Source organism: Aplysia californica, unplaced genomic scaffold (assembly GCF_000002075.1).
Source record: "Aplysia californica isolate F4 #8 unplaced genomic scaffold, AplCal3.0 scaffold00258, whole genome shotgun sequence".
NCBI lineage: Eukaryota > Metazoa > Mollusca > Gastropoda > Aplysiida > Aplysiidae > Aplysia > Aplysia californica.
The window spans coordinates 628,503-649,146 of NW_004797528.1; the positions used below are offsets into that span (position 1 = coordinate 628,503).

General features: G+C 38.3%; 1 protein-coding gene across 1 annotated transcript in view; it reads right to left on the reverse strand.

Annotated features, from left to right (window-relative positions):
• The window catches only part of LOC101857031 (zinc finger protein 236), a 49,573-nt gene extending 41,240 nt beyond the window's left edge, over window positions 1–8,333 (reverse strand). The window contains exons 1-6 of the mRNA XM_005100730.3: window positions 8,244–8,333; window positions 3,856–4,058; window positions 3,071–3,169; window positions 2,470–2,564; window positions 1,718–1,922; window positions 304–440 (exon numbers count right to left, since the gene is read on the reverse strand). Of these exons, the coding sequence (XP_005100787.1) occupies window positions 304–440; window positions 1,718–1,922; window positions 2,470–2,564; window positions 3,071–3,169; window positions 3,856–4,058; window positions 8,244–8,295 (791 nt within the window). The 5' untranslated portion in view covers window positions 8,296–8,333. The remainder of the gene's footprint in view (window positions 1–303; window positions 441–1,717; window positions 1,923–2,469; window positions 2,565–3,070; window positions 3,170–3,855; window positions 4,059–8,243) is intronic.
• Window positions 8,334–20,644: the final 12,311 nt, after the last annotated feature.

A 20,644-nucleotide genomic window follows, 5' to 3' on the forward strand; every position in this document is an offset into this window, starting at 1 on the left:
AAGTCAGCCCATTTACAATTCTACTATGCTTGAACGAGAAATGTCCCCCCTTCGGGAATGGCCTAAAGACATTTCAGTCAGTGGCACTGCCCCGCGGTGTTTACAGATTTTAAAAATAAAATTTCAGATTGTTAACACAAAAGCAAAAATACACAGCATTGGGAAACTAGATTTCTTACAAAATGTATGAACCAAGATCAAAAAGACGAAAATCTGAAACTCATTGTAGCTTAGGTTAAATCTAAATGAAGTACCCACAAAACAAAATCAGTTTACTCTTTCCCAGGAGAAAACCAAACTTACTTGACTTTGTAATGTTGTTTCATGTGCTCTCTCAGGGAGGACATCTTGTTAAACTCCTGACTGCACTGACTGCATTGATAAATCCGTACACCTTCCTGCTCTTCACGGTGTTCTTGCAAGTGTCTATCAAGCTGGTGCTGTATGATGACACCAAAATGCATAAACAATGACATCTTTACTAATCTAAAAATGCCGTACAAAACAAAAACACACACACACAATTACTAAATTAGGGAGAAGAAAAAAAACTTTGTTTTTAAGCAGTATTCTGAAATCAGTGTTTTTCGTGCCAAGGTCTGGGTAAAGATAAAAAAGACTCACTTGACAAAGGAAGTAACAATCCAGTGTTCATTGCAAACCACTAATACTCTCTTGTTCGCTAAGAATGTATAACAAATACAGTCAAACCTGTGTAAGACGGCCACCAATTGTCAAGGAGAAAAGTGGCCGTATAAGACAGGTGGCCGTCTTAGGCAGGACTGATCAAGATAAAGAAAACAAACCATTCCCATCTGAGGCCCCAATCGAAAGTAGCCCCATTATGTTGTCTTTGTTGATGTTGTTGTTGTTGGTTTGTATTTCGTTTGTAATTTTTCTTTTGTCGCTGATTTTGCACAAGGGTGACAATAAAACGAAATGTATCAGACAAGGAAGACTGAGTGCCATGTTAAAACAAACACATGTGTCGCCACCACTCGGAGAACGAGTGGCGTTTCTGTAACAAGTTCATGTTACGTCCTTTGTTACTTTGTTATAGACTGGGTAAACAGTGACCACTCATCTCGCTTACGATTTGTGTATGAGTTCTGGGCGGGGCTTATGGGATATGAGGGATCACACGCTTACCTCACCAGCAGCTGAAAATTGGTAGCTATTGGTCAACAGTGGGGGGGGGCTACACAACATGATCGGTTGGAGGGACTACCTAACAACAACGACAGGTGATTGAATTATGACGGCTCGCCCACAACGCCAGGGGCCAATGCACAATTTATGACAAAACGTAATGGAGTCACTAAGGTGACCGCCTTAGACAGGTGTTATTGCTTAGTATGATAGGGGTTGTGTGTTAAATTATTGTGGCCGCGGCCGCGTTGGACAGGTGCCCGTTTTACACAGTTAAATTATATAGAAAAAACGCAAGGGGGGAAATGGAAAGTGGCCGTTTGTACAGGTGGTCGTCTTATAGAGGTGGCCGTCAGGGCAGGTTCGACTGTATATGATGAACAGATTGACTGCTTAGAGTAAGACTGCCATATGCCATTTAAAAAATGACGTATGACAGAGTCTTATACTGAGCAGTCGAGATGCGTCTCAACCTGTTCAGAAACACACAACAAAGTTGAAAACCTGTTTAACGCCCAGAGCTCTGGTTACATTGCTCCACACTTTCAAAGATGCTCAAAAGACAAACCTGCACACTGAACTCATCTCCACACTCCGGACACATCAAGCTCTCTTCCTTCTCATGGAGCATGATGTGAGCTTTGAGACTGGCCACCCTGGAGAATTTCTTGCCACACTCTGGACAAATCGGCTCACGGTCCGGTCCCACATGGGTGGCCAAGTGCAAGAGCAGATTGTCCTCAATATTGTAGGACATTGGGCACTGGTTACATCTGTAGAGTGTAGAGTGACCATTACCATAATTAAATCAGAGAAAGATTCACACACTTTATCATACAAATTTTAAGTACACAAGAAATACTGATTGTAAGCATAATAAAAAATTTAAAAAATAGTATTATCTTAGTTCTACAATCACTTTGTGCCAACTGTATTCAGACAACATTATGACTATAGCCCAAATAAAGTGTCCCTTTGAGAGCTGACATCATTTTTAAAAGCCATATATTTCTTTCAGCACTATGTTCACTTAAGTTGAGCTGAGCTCAGGCACCAATTTGATCTTTTATTTCAATCTATACAACATATCATTCATAGAAATTTGAGGAAAATTATTTTCCTATCAGGAAAAGACAAGAGAGAGCACATTGTGGAAAATATGGATACCTTGCAGGCTTTGGTGCTGGGGGGAACTGAGCACTTATGGACCTGTCCGGTGTGCAATGACGTTGTTGCCCAGGACAGGTTATACAGGTAATACATTGTGGAAAAGGAAATAAATTTAAATAAACTTATAGACAGCACAAAAACTATAATTACCTGAAAGGTTTGTCTTCATCGTGGGTCTTTAAGTGTCTTTGTAGCTGATTCCACTTGTTGAATACTTTATCACATAGCGTACAATTGAAAGGACCCTGAAAAAAGCAACGGCAATCAATTTAACTTTAGAAATTTAGTCTTCACTCCAGATAATAAACATTCTTGCTATCAACAAAAATGTACTAGATAATATATTCAACAGTTATATTAATGATGATAGCTATAAAAATAATGCATTGATTTAATATACCATCATTATTTTCATAACTAACAACATTTATACAGCATTTTCCTATCAAAAAGAATTGATATAATCCAACAAAACCAATGTACCATTGCCTCAAGAGTGGCATGGTGTGCACTTCGGGCTTAAAACAAATCAAGAAAAGTCCCAATATTTCTCTACTTCAAAATCTTCAGCAACTAAAGAAACAACAGAATTCAGAGAAGATCATCAAATTACTCATCCCATCTAAAAGAATACATGTTTGGCAATCATTCAAAACTATTCATAGTACACATGCCTAGGAATTCAACAAAACTGAGACCTGAAACAAAATATTCTCGACATTACACTTCACCACTCAGTTCCATCACTCACTTTTCCAATTGGAGGTTTTACGTCAAGAGCCTCCAAATTTGTTTGCTGCACCCCAGATATCTGTTCTAGTACAGGTTGTTCTAGGACCACTTGGTGACACTGGGGAGAATTAACATGTTTATAAGCAATGACAAATCAAATTTAGACAATAAGACAATATGCTCATTTATGTTTTAAACAGTCGCATACATAAATATTTAAGGAGTCCTGAAACAGACTTCATGTTGATACTCAATAAAAACTATCCAATAAATATCAACAGCTAAGCTAAACATTAAATTACCAAAATTTCCCTCTAAGTAATTCATAAAAACGACCTAGATAAGTTTAAAAAACAAAACACATAAACTGAAGCTTTAGTTTCAGTTAGAATTGTACTGCACTTGCAACACAATAAGGTCATATAAGTGTTGAAGACTAGAGGTATTACAAGAGAGTAACAAATACAAAAAAGTAAAAAAGGGAGAGAAAAGGATGATAGATGTTTCATAGGAAAGAAAGAGCAAACAACATCAAAGCACCCGCCAACCAACACAGAAACTGAATGATAATTTTTTTTTAATTACTCAGTTGCAAACAATTTACTTAATATAAACTATTCAATAAAGATCCACAACTAAGACGTTAAGATCCACATTAAATTACCAAAATTTCAGAATACAATTTGTTTGCAGGTCCCCTACATAACATAAATCAAGAACAAAACACAAAAACTGATTTACAAAACAGAAAAATAACCCACATGCACAAAGTAACACATACGGATCAATTTATCCCATCCATACCTGCTGAAGATCTATAGACCCCTCTGGTAAAGTCTGGTGAACTTCGATAGCGGAGTTATCAAAGATCTGACTTGTATCTAAAACAGAGGAGTCAATGAAGGCAACTGTTGTGCCATCTGGTAAGGCCTGCAACCCATGGAGACCTTGAAGAGTTTGCAGACCTGGATCAAGAGCAGCCACTTGGCTAATGTACTGAGCATAATCTGAAATAAACATATATTTTCAAGGGAATAAATAAAGAGCACTGTATAAGAACTGTTATTATATATATATACAAACATTTTACTTTCAAAGCAACAGAAAGCTATTGTATATATTCCATTTTCAACTGCAGAAGACACAAAGGAGAACATCCATTTTCACCGCAAGCTCAAGTAAGATGACACACCACAGAAATATGTTATGGCATCTTTCTGTGGTTATCAATTCACAATAGGCGCCACAACATCCTGAATAGCATTGGCAGGGTACACAGAACCAAGCACAAAAGCATAAAAACTAGGTAAATTCTTTTTAAAATACAAAACTTTAAGACATTTTGAATTTGAACCGCTTAGGGCTGATAACAACTGTTCCTTCTCCTAGTAGTTCCAGCTTTGGGATGTCATCAAAATAGTGATCCTGGATGAAAGTGATAAAATTTCTCTCCACTCTGGAATCAAACTAAGAGTTTACTACCTGTGACAGCGAAGCGCCTAATCCCTACATCACAGTAGCTGCTACACACATATATGCTTTTGTTTTTGTACAAAAGCTGCTCAAGCCAACATTCAGATACTAACATGGGACACAAAAAAGCAGTAATTTTTTTTGTTTATTCTTTAATGTATATAATTAGAATAATTAAAATATTATTGTTCTCTTTCTCACATGCATACATGCATGCAGCACTCACATATATACCCAAACACACAAAAACATAAACTCTAGCCAGTCTGGCACAAGTAATAAATGTAAAGAATAGTAACCTGGGGGTGTGACAGGAAAGAGTCAGTTTTCTTGTTTTTCATTGGTCGGTTCATAAAACGCATTTGGTGAAAACAAGGTCAGAGTAAACAGCGCATTTTGTGGAACTGCTGATTTGATGAGCCAAACTAAGAGGGTTGTATGTTTTGAGAATAGTACTCCTTGGTTTTGAAAAAAAATTATCTTCGATTAAAATGTTCTATTTTAGCAATGCAATTCTGATGACTAGTTTCAAACACAGATTTTTGCCCATTTAACATGTTTAGCGATGAGGGCTAATTAATAAAAGTCCAAATCTTTCATTATCTCCCCTCGCTGAATGTACTTCAAAAAAACAATACAGTCGAACCTGTATAAGACAAAACCGCAAGCGAACCCGAAAAAAAATTCAGTCTTAGACGTGAATTTAGAGGGGGTTTTTAGAGGCCCAGCTAGTGGGATCAAGGCTCCCTTGTCCGTCGGCAAGCAGTGGTCAAAACTTCACAAAACTCTCATTTGGTGCTATCCTCTCTGCTAATGGCATGCACCAGTCCTACTTATCCATTGCCACAAGTGCTTGCATTTCACTAGACCACTACTGTTGGACCTATTAAAAACAGAAATGTTGGATTTAAACATCTCCTTTGCTTCCACCCTTAGCCCCACCCATCGACGTAATAAGCCCAGGCAATGTCACCCAACCCATCATGTATGTAAAAATGATTCGAGGAACTCTTTTCTCAGCTGGCCATATGATCAGAGAGGAAGGCATTGGTCAAACTAATTTCACACCTCTGGCTTCTGGCTACCCATGAAAGCTTCCATGCGTGAGGGCCACTCGAGCAGTTTCACAGGCACCGATGTGATTTCATACCGACACCACTCTGACCACCTCCACTGGCTCACATGGATAGGGTAACATCTACCCTCAAATTGCACCCCTACTCCCTTTCCTCGCCTAGCGGCATGGCGTAAGGTTTAGAGTCAATGGAACTTAACTTGATAGTTTGATTCAAATCAGGGCTGAGTGGGCACAACATTTTCCGTCTTAGACAAGTAAAAAAAACCTTCCTAAGAGAAGGAGTTTCTCTTTCCGTTTCCACGCTGGACAGGTTTACATTTTATAAAGAAAATTATGAAAGAATTTATCAAAGGGGGAGCAGGGCAGAGAGATTCGGTAATACAATACATGACTGGTTTCAGTCTTACACTAGTTACAGGGGTTTCCATTAAGGCAGATTCGACTGTATAAAGAACAGGGTAACAAGGAACAGTTTAACTCATTCGCTACACATTATTTTCGGCTTGTGGACAAATTTTTTTCGGGAGGGCGAAATGAGATGATGACTAGTGAGCAGTTCTAAAGTCTTTGGGGCCACAAATTCAAATAAAATCAACATATTATATGCAAAAATTTTCAGTATGGTTTTTTGAATACATCTGTATTGTTTGTGTATTTTTCAACTTTGGTTCCTGTAAGAGGCGATTATGCAACATAATTTTGATTGGATGTGGATACAATTTGAAAATAAAAAATTAATAATCTTTGGTGAAACTCAAAAAATATGTTTGCACCTAGTCAAATGATACATCAAAATATCTATAAATGAATATAGAACTGGAAAATATATTTAAAATTTGCAGTTATTTACATAAATTCCATAACATTTGTACATTTGGATCATAACATCCGATACTGAAAAAAAAAAAAAATGTTTATGATCTTGAAAAAAGGATCACAAACAGAGAAAATACTTGTGTATCTTTTATGGAATTATTCAGAATTGTATTTCTTCTATACATGTGTTCAGTTGCACTTTTTGTGTAATTTCACCAAAAAGTTGTGATTTTGGGGAGAAAAAAAATATTTTGACATCTAGCACTCAAAAATATTGATTTCTCAATAACAGAGCACTGGCAATTTGAGTCCATTTGTATCAATATTCAAAAAAGAATCCTAAATTTTTTTAGTGAGCAAAATAATGATACACGTTGTTGTGTAAAAAAAAGCACTAAGACTGGTGTCTGGGCTATAATTTAGATATCGCGATGCAAAGTAGAACAAACTACGAAATCGTATCAAAACTGAATCTAAACTTCCGATTTTCTGTGGAAATGTTTGACCCGGAAGTCAATGTTATATTATAACCTTTATTTTAACATGGATACATGGATTGGAATAAAATCTAAGCTAGAATTATAGGTCGGTGCTCGAGCTGTCGAGGGCGACTTGGCGTACGGAAGACACTTTCGGCGCGCCGCTGCCCATGGCTTGGCGTAGCGAATGAGTAACATAGTTTGATATTGAAATTGCTTTACAACTCTTGGGTAAAATTGGTTAATAATGCAACTGGTACTCCCAATCTGAGTAGGTATTCTAAAAAAGTGCCTAACTAAAAATCAAGAATTAGATTAAATTAAAATTACTATAAATTAAATTAGAGAAACAGAAAAACTAGGCTATATCATCATCTCTGTATTTTTGCAAGTTTGTCCACCGTTTTTTAAAAAGTAAGAGTTTTAAGGCACTTGTAACACAATAAGGTCACGTAAGTGCTGAAGACGAGGTGTTACAAGAGAGTAACATAAGCATAAAAAAGAAGGAGGAAAGATGAGCAAACCACACCAGGTGCACCCGCCAACCACCCACCATCCTTGATCTTGGGGGGGGGGGGGGGGGGGGGTAAATAAATCAGGCGCTACATGACATTATAATTTAGTCCTAACTAGGTCAAACATAAATCAGTAAAGACAGAAGAAGAAGAAGGAAGAATTAAAACAAACAAAAAAGGCTCTTATATAAGTTATAATATAATCCTTGCTGACCATGTCACAGTCATGTTGCTCTCCTCTCCATAAAATACTGTGTATTGGGTTTGCGAGCAGAATCTGAAGTAGTAACATGTTACAGTGGAAACTAATAATGACAACAAGCAGAAGGAGGTTTATAACATAGTAGTAGTAGTTGTGATTATGATTTTGTAGCATCCAAGTTGGTGCTCAAACAGAAACTACACCGGCCAAGTCTTAGACAGTCTATTATTGGTAAATAAAAAGACAGGTCTCATGAATGAAAAGCATGGGCAAATGGGAGTCTACTGTTGGTTCCAACGACTGAGAAAAGAAAGGCTTAAGGGGGAAGAAAGGCTCTGACAAATGTTGGAGCGAAATTGATAGAGATTTTAAATTTGCATTCGGCGACGTAAATAAAAGCGTGCATAGACTGACATTTGTACACGTGAAAAAAATTATTTGACTGTGCGTCGCGAAACGAGTATGAATACTGAGATGACAATATTCCTGCGCCTCCGGGACCTTTCTCGACACTAAGAGGTGAGTAATCTAGGTCCCGCTTGAGAATAAACAGAGGTCTAAACAACTATATGGCTATCACACGTATCAAAATGCTACTTTACACTTCAAACCAAAAGTGAATCACATACCAAGGACATTTTCCACTTGAATTTGAGGTAGGGCTTGGCCGTCGAGGGACATATTTTCGCCAGTTCAGCTTGAGCCAAGATGGCGGATTTTTCCCGTATCATTTCAAAACGAGGTACTTATGATCACATGCCCGGATGTGTACTTTTGATTGGTCATTCAGAATCGAAAGTAGGTTTAACACGTGCTTTTATTTACATCAAAATGAATTGCTCCTCCCACTCAGCGAGCGATCGAACGATTATTCAGCCGCACTACTATAATATGAACCGAGATCTTGGGAGTTCTTTGCTTCCATGGATGTAATTTAAAATCACATGTCATTAATCGTTTTCAAAGCGATTATTAATGCTTTTCAAAAGCGGTTTGATTTTGATAATGCTGAGAAACAACAGACAAATTTTCAAAAACATTGCAGTAGTAGCTTAATTAACTGAAAACAAACGTCATAATGTGTTTACAATTACAATATTCCGTTGCCGGGTGTCTCGAGTGGCAGGTTGGATGCAAACTTTTTTTTTAAAAACTATTATAGATCTAAATCAAATAGAAAACGGCTGCCACAATTCCAACTTTTGCAGTTTTAGCTGCCAATACTCCCCCCCCCCCCCCCCCAACTCTCTCTCTCTTTCTCTCTCTCTCTCTCTCTCTCTCTCTCTCTCTCTCTCTCTCTCTCTCTCTCTCTCTCTCTCTCTCTCCCTCTCTCTCTCTCTCTCTCTCTCTCTCTCTCTCTCTCTCTCTCTCTCTCTGTCTCACACACACACACACATGTTCTCAAACATAATAATAATAATATAGCTTACACACGTATGTGCTCACAACAAAGGGGGTTTTAGAAAGATGCAACGTGTAGGCATATACATTTGCTACATGTGTAACATATTAGGCCCCTTCATTTTAAAAAATGTAGGCTTATTATATGTGCCTGTACATTTTAATATCGCACAATACATTATCTCGATCGACATAAGGGAAAAGGGGAGGGGGGGGGCAAAAAGAGTAAGCTTATATACACATGCTATACACTGCATTACGTTTAGTTCTTTATCAAAGATCTTCCCCTTCTGTAAGATTTTTATTTGCTACAAATAAATTATAATAGACTTGGCCGGCGTAGTTTCAGTTTGAGCAAGGTTGTTTTATAGAAAATTAAAATCAATCATCCTCTTCTTATTTACTTTTACTTTTTCATCCTCTGTTGCCATTAAGCGCCGAGGGGAGGTGCAGTTTTCTGTGGTAGGCCAGCTCTGGAGCTCTTTCAGTTGTGATGTTGTTTTCTTAGGGTTTCCTTGAGACCCTCGATCCACCTTTTGCGTGGCCTTCCTCTTCCTTTATAGCCTGAGTGCTTGGTGTTGTAGGCTCTCGAGGCTGGCTGGTCAGGTGACATGCGTAACAGGTTGCCAAACCATTTTATCCTTTGTCTTTCTATGTAAAACGCAGGCTGGACTCAGTGCCGATAGCTGCTCTTTTTTTCTTCATTTCTCTGCCTGTCTCGTCTTGTGAAGTTAAAGGTTTTGAGGAGACATTTCATTTCGCATGCGGTGATTTTGCTTTCATGGGTTTTGCTTATAGTCCAGGTCTGGCACTGATAACATAATGTTGGTATGAATGTTGACGTGATAAGCTGTATCTTTGTGTCCATGGAGATGTTTGGATGAGACAGGAGGGGTGCGAGTTCGTAGATGACAGCGTTGACTTTTTGAGTTCGCATTTCTATTTCTCTGTCCATGGATCCGTTTTCACAAAAAGTGCTGCCTAGATATTTAAACTCCTTCACCAGTTTCAGTTGTTTACGATTGACATGGATGTTCTTGGGACTGTGGTGTCGGCTCACTTTCATAACTTCTGTTTTTGATGTGCTTATTTTCATGTTGAATTTCTCAAAAGTGTTGTTGAGTTCGGTAGTGTGATGTTGGAGGCTCTGTTGGTCATGATGAATAAGACATTGGTCGTCTGAGAACAAAAATTATTTTACGCTTTCTGGACTTTGGTTTGGGTCTTTCGTTGTTGTGTCTATTATAATTATATACAGAAGGGGAAATAGAACGCATCCCTGTTGTACTCCAGATCCTACTTTGAACCAGTGATCATCCTCTTCAAGGAGTCTAATATCAACAGGTCCGTTTTTTCTCTGGTCTACAGCCCAGATCGATCAGATTTTGCGTCGTTCAATTTGCTCAATATTATATTGTTTCTCATAACCACTAAGACTAGACTAGCTCGTGGATGAGAAGTAAAACTTGAGCGATACCGTAATAATACTGTGGTTCATTAGGAGGCTGGCTGTAGCCTCCGGTTGAAACGAACGGTAGACTTACCATAATTGTTTTGCATTGATTGTTCATGTTGTCTTCTGTGAAACAGGCTACGGAACATAATATATAGCTCTTTCAATTCTTTGTCGCAGTATTAATATGATGATTTATTTTTTTTACCCACGAAATCTATGCCTGGGCACTAGAGGGTTAATGCGTATATACCTTTTGAGTTTTTGCTTTTCATTGCACCTTTTTGCTAGAGTCATTTATTGCTGCTATTGGTCTAGAGGTAATGGTGTTCGCCTCTCATTCAATAGATCCCGGGTTCGAAACCTGACGACGACGGCAAATTCTCTAAAATGTTCTCCTTTTCACCTCCTTTCCTGCTCTGTAACCATGTTCTGTCATCTGCTTGTGTCTCCTTTTTCTACCTGCAACCTCCCCTTTGCAAACTCCTCTAGGCTCCTGACTCTGTCTGCAACCTTTCTACTGTTACTCCCTGAATATTTTTTTTGTAAGTGTTTTACGGCGATCACAACTGCATAAGGTCACCTGAGCGCGTGGGACACATTAAACATTTTCAGTTGGTATGAAATTTTGAATTTTGCCCAGGTGGCGACCGAAGTCTACTCAATTTTGGACCAACAGGGGATCTTAAACGTGCGCACCTTGCACACGGCACCTCCAAGGAGGCAAGGTGTTCGATCTTCTTACCTAACATAAGATCAAGGGTGTGGCTTAAAGACAGCTCGCAGTGAGGAGGTAAGCAGTAGAAAGGCAGCAGAAAGAGTCAGGAGCCCAGAGGAGGGGGCAATGGAGGTGAGAGGGTGGGAGCAGCAAGTGGAGACGAAAGCAAACGACAGAACATTGTTAGAGAGCCGGAAAGGATGTGAAAGGAGAAAGTTTCAGAGAGAAAAATGTTCCATCGCCATCCGGATTCGAATCCGGGACATATTGATTAACTTCTAGACCATGATGAGAGCCCCCTTTGGATTCTTCTTTCTGCTGTCTTTCAGCAACACCCCTGATCTTCACTGCAGGTCGGTAAGATTTAACCCCTTGCCTTTCCGGATAAGGGCAGAAAATCTCGGAGGTTTCATGTACACCGTAAAGATACCTTGGTGGTCCAAAATCGATAAGAGTAGGCTTCGGCCGCCACTCGGCCAAAGTTCAAAATTAATTCCTACCTAACCGGAAAATGCTTTTGTAACAACTACAGGGGGATAACACTCCTGTCCATACCTGGGAAAGTGTTTATCAGGATACTCCTGGAGAGAATCAAGCTGGCAACAGATGAGAAGCTCAGAGGAAACCAGGCAGGAATCCGCAAGAACCTATCATGTGTGGACCAGATCGCTACCCTGCGCATCATCGTTGAGCAATCGCTAGAATGGAATTCACCACTAGTGGTCAACTTTATTGATTATGAAAAGGCATTTGACAGCGTGGACAGGGAAACTCTGTGGAAAGTCATGCGCATTATGGAATACCTGAGAAAATCGTCAAGCGTGTGAAGACCACCTATGATGGAACAAACTGCCAAGTCTTCCACGAAGGACAACTCTCAGAACCATTCCAGGTACAGACAGGAGTGCGACAAGGATGTTTGGCAACTGTTTGCTCTCACCTTTTCTCTTCATACTGGCAATTAACTGGATCACGAAAGAAACCAGCAGAGGCAATCGTAATGGAATACAGTGGATCCCTTGACAGAAGCTGGACGACTTGGACTTTGCCGATGACCTTGCACTGCTCTCTCACACACATGCTCAGATGCAAGAAAAGACCAAGGAACTCTACAGGGTACCAAGGAGTGTTGGCTTACGTATACACCCGGGCAAGTCGAAAGTATTGAAGCTAGGAAAAGTGCCAAGCCCTGCTGTGACAGTGGAAGACACTCCCCTACAAGAAGTGGACTCCTTTACCTACAAATGAGGCAGATGTAAAAGCAAGAACCACATAGGCAAGGTCAGCATTCAAGCAATTATCAAAAGTCTGGAAAGCAAGCAACATCTCACTGCGCACCGAGATTCGACTCTTTAATTTCAATGTCAAGTCTGTGCTCCTCTACGGCTGCGAAACTTGGAAGACAACAAAGACAGTGCTGAATAAAGTCCAGACTTTCATCAACAGATGCATGAAGAGTATCCTAAGAATCAAGCGGCAGGATAGAATAAGAAATGAAAAGCTGTGGGAAAGGATAGGACAAAAGGATATAGAAGTAGAAATAGGGCTAAGAAAGTGGCGTTGGATGGGACACACCTCCAGAAAGCCCCGCGGAAATATCAAAGACAGTCACTGCAATGGAACCTACAGGGAGCTCGAGGCAGGGGTAGGTCACGGGAAACATGGAGATGTGTGGAAAAGGACATGGGAGAGTTGAAGCTCACTTGAAACGAGCTAGGAAGGATGGCCCAGGACAGAGATAAATGGAAGGAGCTTGTATGTGGCCTATACCCTGCCAGGGGTGAAAGACTCTGATGATGATGATCATGATGAACAGGAAAATATGTTTAATGGGTCATATGACCTTATACGCAGTTGTGAGTGCCGTAAAACGCTTACCCCCAAAAAAAGAAGTTATTTAAAGGGGGAGAACTCACGCCAGTTAACTATGATACGGTCATTTTTTAGAGTGTTATTATTTATGTTTAAATTTTTTATCAAAAATGTGTTAAAAAATTATTTATATAAAAATCTATCTATTTTTTAGATTAAAATTTTATTTTAAAATGTTGTTTTTTTTTGTTTTTTTTTTGGGGGGGAGACAGAGAAAAAGAAAAGGAGTTTATTTTTGTTACTTAGTTTTGTGTTCACTGCCTCGTCCCATATCAAGAGCGCCACGAATATTGAAACCAACGCCAGCTTCCGGCTATCCTCGAGATCGGATCGCATATTTAAGGGGAAAGAATTATTATAATTAAAACTTGGCACACACACATTTGATCATATTTTGCATAATTTCTGATTCTTTTCCTTTATCATTCTTAGTTAAAAATTAACAGAATCGCATAATTTCACATTTTTTGGGCTCAGTTTGCATAATTTCAGAATTGTTCTTGCATAAAACGACGGGGACAGTCCATATGTTGTTTTTTAAAATACTGACTGGGGTGTTTTGAGTTTTGATAGAAATTAAATTTTGAATTTTACCCGGATGGCGACTGAGGCCTACTCATCAATTTTAGAACCACCAAGGAATCTTTAACATGCGCATCTTGCACATGGAACCTCCAAGATTTTTCGCCCTTATCCGAGAAGGTTAGGTGTTTGATCTCACCTTCCCTAAGATCAGGGGTGTGGCTGGAAGACAGCAGTAATAAGAATGAGCCAGGAGAAGCAGTTGAAAGAGTCAGGAGTAAAGAAGAGATGAGCCAAGAGGAGGCCGGAGATGGGGGAAAAAGTGGAGATGAAAGCAGATGACAGAACAGAACTAAAGAACAAGAAAGGAAGTGAAAGGAAGAAATTTTAGAGTAGAAATATTTTTCTTCGCTGTCAGGTTTCGAACCATGGACCTCTTTAATGAGAGGCAAACGCAGTACCTCTAGCTAGACCATGAGAGCTCCTGGAGTGCATGATGAAAAATGAGGAGGATAAACAGGTACAAAAACTAAATAAAATTAAAGCGTAATACATCTGATCATTTACTTTTAATGAAGTCTTTCGTAACAAAATATAACATTCTGCTAATCTACATTCAGGACTCGCAGAAATATTTACAGAACAAATGCATCCAAAACATACAGCAGGGTACCAAAAAATATCAACAGAAGAACCAATTAAGAGATAATTACCGTATATAAAATTATGAGAATACAGAGTCACTGAGTGTGATGCATTTGTGTCCCAACGCAGTGGAATCAGTCACTCGTCAATTTTTGGGCATAGGGAGTTATTGGTATCATCTTAAAGCCTGTCCATTTGTATTGCTTTTGAAGAAACAAATATCCATTTACCTTGGATACAAGTCATGATATTGGCAATGGAAGGAGGTGGAGGTCACCTGGTTTCAGAGGTAAAATTAGCGGGAAAATGGCTGCCAAAGTTGAGTTATTCCCTTAGCTTGAGAGTCCATGGAAAAGGAAAATTTGCATCTTTTATGCCTTTAATCAACGTTTTTTCAATAAAATACACAGATAAATGTGTTCTTTAATGAGCATGAAAGGTGATGAGTCAAAAAACAAATATTCTATAAAAATTCCCAAACGTGTGGGAAAATGCCAGTTTCTTGACTTTCATTACTTTGACGAGCGCCTGATTTCACCACGTTGCCTCACATTTGTTCCAGCTCAGTCAGAATCACAGCTTTATTCACAGGAGCACCACAAAACAAGACACAGCCAGCCACTGTAGCTTCAACAAACAGAGCAGGTACCAAAATTACTATTACACAATGGTACACAATAATTAGCTTTCTTTCAGAATACATGTGTATAACATTTGTGTAGAAAAGCAAAGGAACAGTAAAATTACTATTACACAATGGTACACAATAATTAGCTTTCTTTCAGAATACATGTGTATAACATTTGTGTAGAAAAGCAAAGGAACAGTCAAAAATAAGTACATGTACTGTAGACATCTCGTTGATTGTCTCAAAACTCAAAAACACAAAAGCACACACTGTGTGTAGCTGTACATGTTTTATTTTTTTCATCAACATCTCAAGCCAAGTGCTGTCTGAGACATGGCCATACACCTGAATAAAAACATGGCAGTGCACTTAAATAACATTCTCACAAAGAAATTGATTTATTCATATGACCTTATGTAGTTGCGAGCGCCATAAAACACTCCTCAAAACAAAAACATATATTCAATGCATGTATTTGGCGGGAAATTTTTTGGTCTTATTTTCTCTTGGTGATATGAAAAACAGTTACTCTCTAATCAATTCAAACTGCCTCATAGCACAACACAGGTTTTTTATATATAGATTACTGACAAAATACTTTCTATGTTGAAAATTCAAATTTCATCTATCAAAGTGTAAACAGCATGTTCAGAGAAGACATAATGTCTTTCAACAAGATTTATACAAAATATTTGCCTGCCAATTTTACCCAACTACCTAATGAAAAAAGGATTTATACTCGAAACAGAGGGCTTTCGGTCTATTGCCATTCACCTATCGTATCAGACTCAATGACTCAGTATCTTCTCATTCTCATGATCAATAATAATACTGTAAAATGTTCGCAAGCCTATAGCATGATTGTGATAAAGTAGAAATCCTGCTTCGCAAAAACTGGACCAGGAGTTACTTTGAACAAAATCCAACCAACTTGCAGTTTTGATGTGGACCTATTTCATAAGAAAAATATACAAGTACATTGTTAAATCATTGTAATAAAAAAGAAAATACACCTGAAATTGCTAGGAAATCAAGAGAAAGAAACGAGATCAAACTTTCAAGCCATGGTTGTGTCTGCTACTCTCAGAAACATAATATTAATAATAAACATGTTTTTCTATACTATTGTAGTTGTAGATGTAAATTAAATCACAAATCAATCATAACAAAAAAGGATCCTCTCATTATTTGTTTTTTTGTTTAAATGTTATACACCCTCATCATAATTTAGATCATTTAAAGGCCAACCTTGGCTGAGACAGATTGCACGACAACATCCCAGCAGAAACTTACAAACACAAAGATACTCAATAAAATAGATTTCCCAATGCGGGAATCAAACTCTCATCTTTTGATAGCAGCAACGGAAAGCGGAAATTAACTAACGCATCACAGTTTGAGTGTGTATAAAATAATAATACGACTCCTCTGTTTCTGAAGGACTATAAAAAGTGACACACTGGGGACAGAAACAGGTTGCGACATGACGAGTGAGGTACACATACCACTCTACACAGTTGGTGGCACTTTGTGCCCCAGAAACCAGTCTACAACTAGTACATTTCTCTTTGGAAGGCAGATGTGTCTCTAATATTACACACCATTACATTTGACGCCACCATCTGATAGATCTGATCGATCAAAATGGGTAATACTTCCTACAAAAAAAAAACCCCAAATAAGCAAAGAAAGGAAGGAATAGTGTATACCTTACGAAAGTACCAAAATGCCACTAATTCTGCTTGGTCTTCGAGCTCGCCTTCTATTTTTTTTCGGGGACAAAACTTTTATAAACTTTATAAATTATAGAGCTTGCAAATAACTTGATTAAAAATTTTTTAAAAAAAAGGAAAACATACTCTGCATGAGTTCTGATGACAATCTTCTGCATAGATTTATGTGAATGTGATAATGTATTTAAACCAAGCTACTTCATTCAACTTCTTCCAATGTAACATTTTAAAGCATAAAGACAAAAGTTGTAATGCATTCAATCATCTATCATGGTACCGCATGAAGCAGCAGTGGATCTATAACATATAAAAATATGTAAGGTACTGTGATGTCCATTTAAACCGAACAAGGTTAAACCGAAAACAGCGGCAAACCAAAAGAAAAGAAAATCTCGGATTTTTCCTTCTTTGTCTTTGTAAGAACGCCATCAATAAAGCGAAACACTCACATTTCTGAATCGAAAAGAATTTAGGTGGTTATGTTGGCAAAATCTTCACTAGCACTGCTAGTAGCAGCCCTCACATAACGCAATTACAGGCCAGGGAAAAGTATTGTCAGTGTAGTATGGGTCTAGGTTTATCACACGTATCAATAGGTTTACACATTATGTAAACACGAAGTGACGCCAGGAGAGCCAATGTACGTCTTTTGGGCAACCTTGGCCTATTGTCTCTGAAGGAGTTCGTTCGTATATGCCCTAATAATTATAAATAGCATTTGTATAGCGCATGTTCCCACTCCAAAGCAAGCTCTATGCACTCAACACTATATTATCACCCCAGCAGACCATAGAACACTCAGAGACATTCTCAGCTTCCCAGGAATCATGCAGTGCAAGCAGCTGGTTAAGCGCTCAAAACAGTAACAAACTGACAAGATTTTTCTGTCTATAGCTGGGTACCCATTCCCATCTGGGTGAAGTAGGGAAAATTCATGTAAAGTGTCTTTCCCAAGGACACAACATCAGGCCAGCGGCTCGAACCCCCGAACCCGCAACCTCAGGATTAGGAGTCCGGTAGCTAAACCACTAGGTGTGATGCATGTGACGGCACGTGGTGTGTTTCATGATGTCACCACAGGCACTGGGCTTTTTCACTTCTCTAGACTACCGTAGACCACAGTACAGTGTGCAGTACAGAGTGCTAATCTACTCTTTTTTCTGTTCTGTGCCACTGTTCGATAGAAAAAAACAACCTGACAATGGCGAAGAAAAAGCACAATACTTACAGCCTACAATCCAAATTGCAGTCAAAAGAGGTAGATGAGAAAAAAAAAATTTTTCAAGTGAAATTTGCTGCAGGCAAAAGAGGTAGATGAGAGGGAACAAATTTGTAAAGTGAAATTTGCTGCATGTACCACATTCTCAACTAACACTATCCACAATGATCACCAACTGAGCCACCCTCTCCAAACCAAGAACACACTACACAGCTAAACCAAAGAAAATCCAGCGGTCCTGCAGATTCTGGTTTAAGCAGATTCCACAGTAAACTAATGGCCCAGTTGTCAGTAAGAAAGCAAATGAAATACACTGAATTTGGCCCGTATAATACAGAGGAACTCGGATTTAACGAGCTCAGATTCAACGAGAACTCGGATTTAACGAGATTTTAGGTCAGGCCTGACGAACTCGTTGAACTGTAATGATACATCTTAGAAGTAAAAAGCATAATTTCCAGTAGTTTCTAAACTATTCCCTTGTTAATGAAATAATAAAATGATTTCAACTTTCAACACCGTGCCCATTTCTACTAGACCACACAAACAGAATATCATTAGACTAACATGAAAGGAAACACCATCTCCACTCATTCCAAGCATAAGAGCCTACGATGAGAATACAATAAGGATTGACACACAATCTCCTTTCAAGAGGAAGGAAAAGTGATACAATTTACCTCCATTCTAAACTAAAATGTTCTTGTATAGCAATAGATCTCGAATACAGCCACAGATTTTGATACAAATTATGAAAAGTAAACTGTTATGTTGCATTCCAACACATTCATCAAAGGTTAGTCTACACATATATATGCACAAAGCATTCTATGGACATTTTGCATAGGATGACACTCAAAATACTCACCTTGATGAAATTCAAAATCAGTTACTATACATGTACACAGATAAGGTATTGCTCTTTAATAAAGCTTATTTCTACATTCAACATTACAAAATCCTGAGAAGTGGTTGTATTTTCAGACATCAGTGACTAAGACAAAACATATGACGTGAGGAAGCACCAGTTAAGAATTATAAAGTTCCTTATCTTTGTAAGCAGCCTGAACATCTGCTGTTCAAACTGCATACAAAGCAGGAGATATGCCCCTCAACAAATGCAGGAGATTGGCCATATAGTAAAGTTCCCTTCAAATAACTAAGGAGAACGGGTGGTACGGCTCTTTTTTTTTCTGAAACAACTTTCAGAGGCACCACAAGCCAGGCTTTCACTATGAGAGTGTTTATGATATGTATATTTTTAAAAAAAAATTAACTCTGATTCTGATGCTAAGTCAAAGAAATCTGTATAGACTGAGTAACTGCATAACAAAAAAAACATGCTATGATAAAGCATCTCAATGGGTGAGAAATTTTTCTAAAAAGTAGGCTCTATCGTGGTGCCCTCCTCTTCCTTTGAAAATCAATATAATAAGTACTTTGTACACACAAAAAAAGTTTTTAAAAAACAGCAGTCAGCTGTGAATAAATGCAACATAAGTTTAAAGCAAGAAAACTTCTTGAGAAAGAGCAAAATCCCTGTGTTAAACTAAATATTGCCTAGGCTAAGAGATGAAACGAGTGGGTCAAGGTAGATGAGTGGAATGTTGATATAGAGACAGATTGTGCAGTGAGGGAGAAGGTGACCGCGGTTTGTCAATCAACTTACTTAGGGATCAGTTATGAGACTTTTGTTTCTGCAGAAGATCTAGGGACTTGAGAGATACTGCAACTCTCAATTTATGTCTTTCCTAAGAGAAAGAAAATCTCAGATAGGGAAAGCCACCTAGATGGGTTGAGGTGATCTCCCATGACTGCGGTACCGATATGTGATACTTAGTCAGTTTCCTAAAATATGTCCCCGCGGTTTTATGCACCTCGTATAATTTAGCAAAATTTGATCATTTTTGGCATAATTTCTGATTATTTTCCTTTATCATTCTTTGTTAAAATTAACAGAATCGCATAATTTTACATTTTTGGGCTCGCTTTGCATAATTTCAGAATTTTTCTGGCATAAAACGACGGGGACAGTAAAGTATTCAAAATAAATTATTGAAAAAAATATTTATAGTATAGCATTGAGATTTTACAAATTTTCTTAAATCAACTAAGGTAACTCCTCTGAAATGATGGAAAATAATGCTTGCAAAATGATTACTAATACAAGGATTTCTCGTCCTGATAGATAAGAATTACAAAAGAACTTCTTTATAGTCGTCATTTTTCTGGGGGAAAAAAGTATCATTATGATTTTTGAATGTAGTTCCTTTGCATGGCCAAATTATAAATTCACAGGAAAAAAAACAATTTCACAAGATATTTTATTTGAATGGAAAATAGATTTGGTTTCTGCAAAGATGAGAATAACAAATGGTAATTAAAAGTAAACTGGAAGCAAAAGGGTTAGGGGTTAGAGGGTAGGGGTTAAAATTAAAATCAGTACTGCCTGTTACATTGTTTGCAGTTTGAAAACTTTTCAGAACTGCCACGAATCAAACAATATGATATCAAAGTAGTACTTTACATCTTGCTTTAAATTTCCCATTCTCGCTAAGCTTGTGAATCACCTTTTGAATCAAAATTCTCTCGAGATTCTTATCTCAGCATTTCTTTTATTGAATTGACACTTTCCACCCACGCAGCGTGCAGAGCGCGCAACACTTATCCCCACGGACCAGGATACAGATGCGGTACGCGCTATATCACACGAGCGCCGATCGGTGTCCCGCGGGGAAAAGGTACAGCTTCTTACCGTCGCCGATCCGCGTCCCGTGGGGGCAAAGCATTAAGACTGTAATTTTCCTCTTGCAAATTTGAATTTAGAAATGATTAACAG